This window comes from Sinocyclocheilus grahami, unplaced genomic scaffold (assembly GCF_001515645.1).
Source record: "Sinocyclocheilus grahami isolate Dianchi unplaced genomic scaffold, SAMN03320097.WGS_v1.1 scaffold888.1, whole genome shotgun sequence".
Classification (NCBI taxonomy): domain Eukaryota; kingdom Metazoa; phylum Chordata; class Actinopteri; order Cypriniformes; family Cyprinidae; genus Sinocyclocheilus; species Sinocyclocheilus grahami.
The window spans coordinates 1,057,736-1,057,966 of NW_015506067.1; the positions used below are offsets into that span (position 1 = coordinate 1,057,736).

General features: G+C 42.9%; 1 protein-coding gene across 1 annotated transcript in view; it reads left to right on the forward strand.

The window, feature by feature from the left end:
- LOC107563773 (tripartite motif-containing protein 35-like) overlaps positions 1–226 on the forward strand; it is a gene marked incomplete at its 3' end in the record, with an annotated part of 7,970 nt that extends 7,744 nt beyond the window's left edge. The window contains exon 6 of the mRNA XM_016248716.1: positions 1–226. This exon is cut by the window's left edge and continues 151 nt beyond it. Within this exon, the coding sequence (XP_016104202.1) occupies positions 1–226 (226 nt within the window).
- Positions 227–231: the final 5 nt, after the last annotated feature.

Consider the following 231-nt stretch of genomic DNA (forward strand, 5'->3'; position numbering starts at 1 on the left):
TGTGGAGGTTAAAGAGAGTCGATGCTGGAGTCTTGGAGTAACTACTGCATCAAACCAAAGGAAGGGATGCGATTTCTTTGACACTGATGTCTGGAGTGTGGAGCATGGTTCTTCTGTAAGGTCTGGTATTCATCTTGAGCAGAACCTTAAGCATGTGAGAGTATATCTGGACTATGACAGAGGAACAGTTTCATTCTCTGATCCTGTAACTAACAGACATCTACACACATA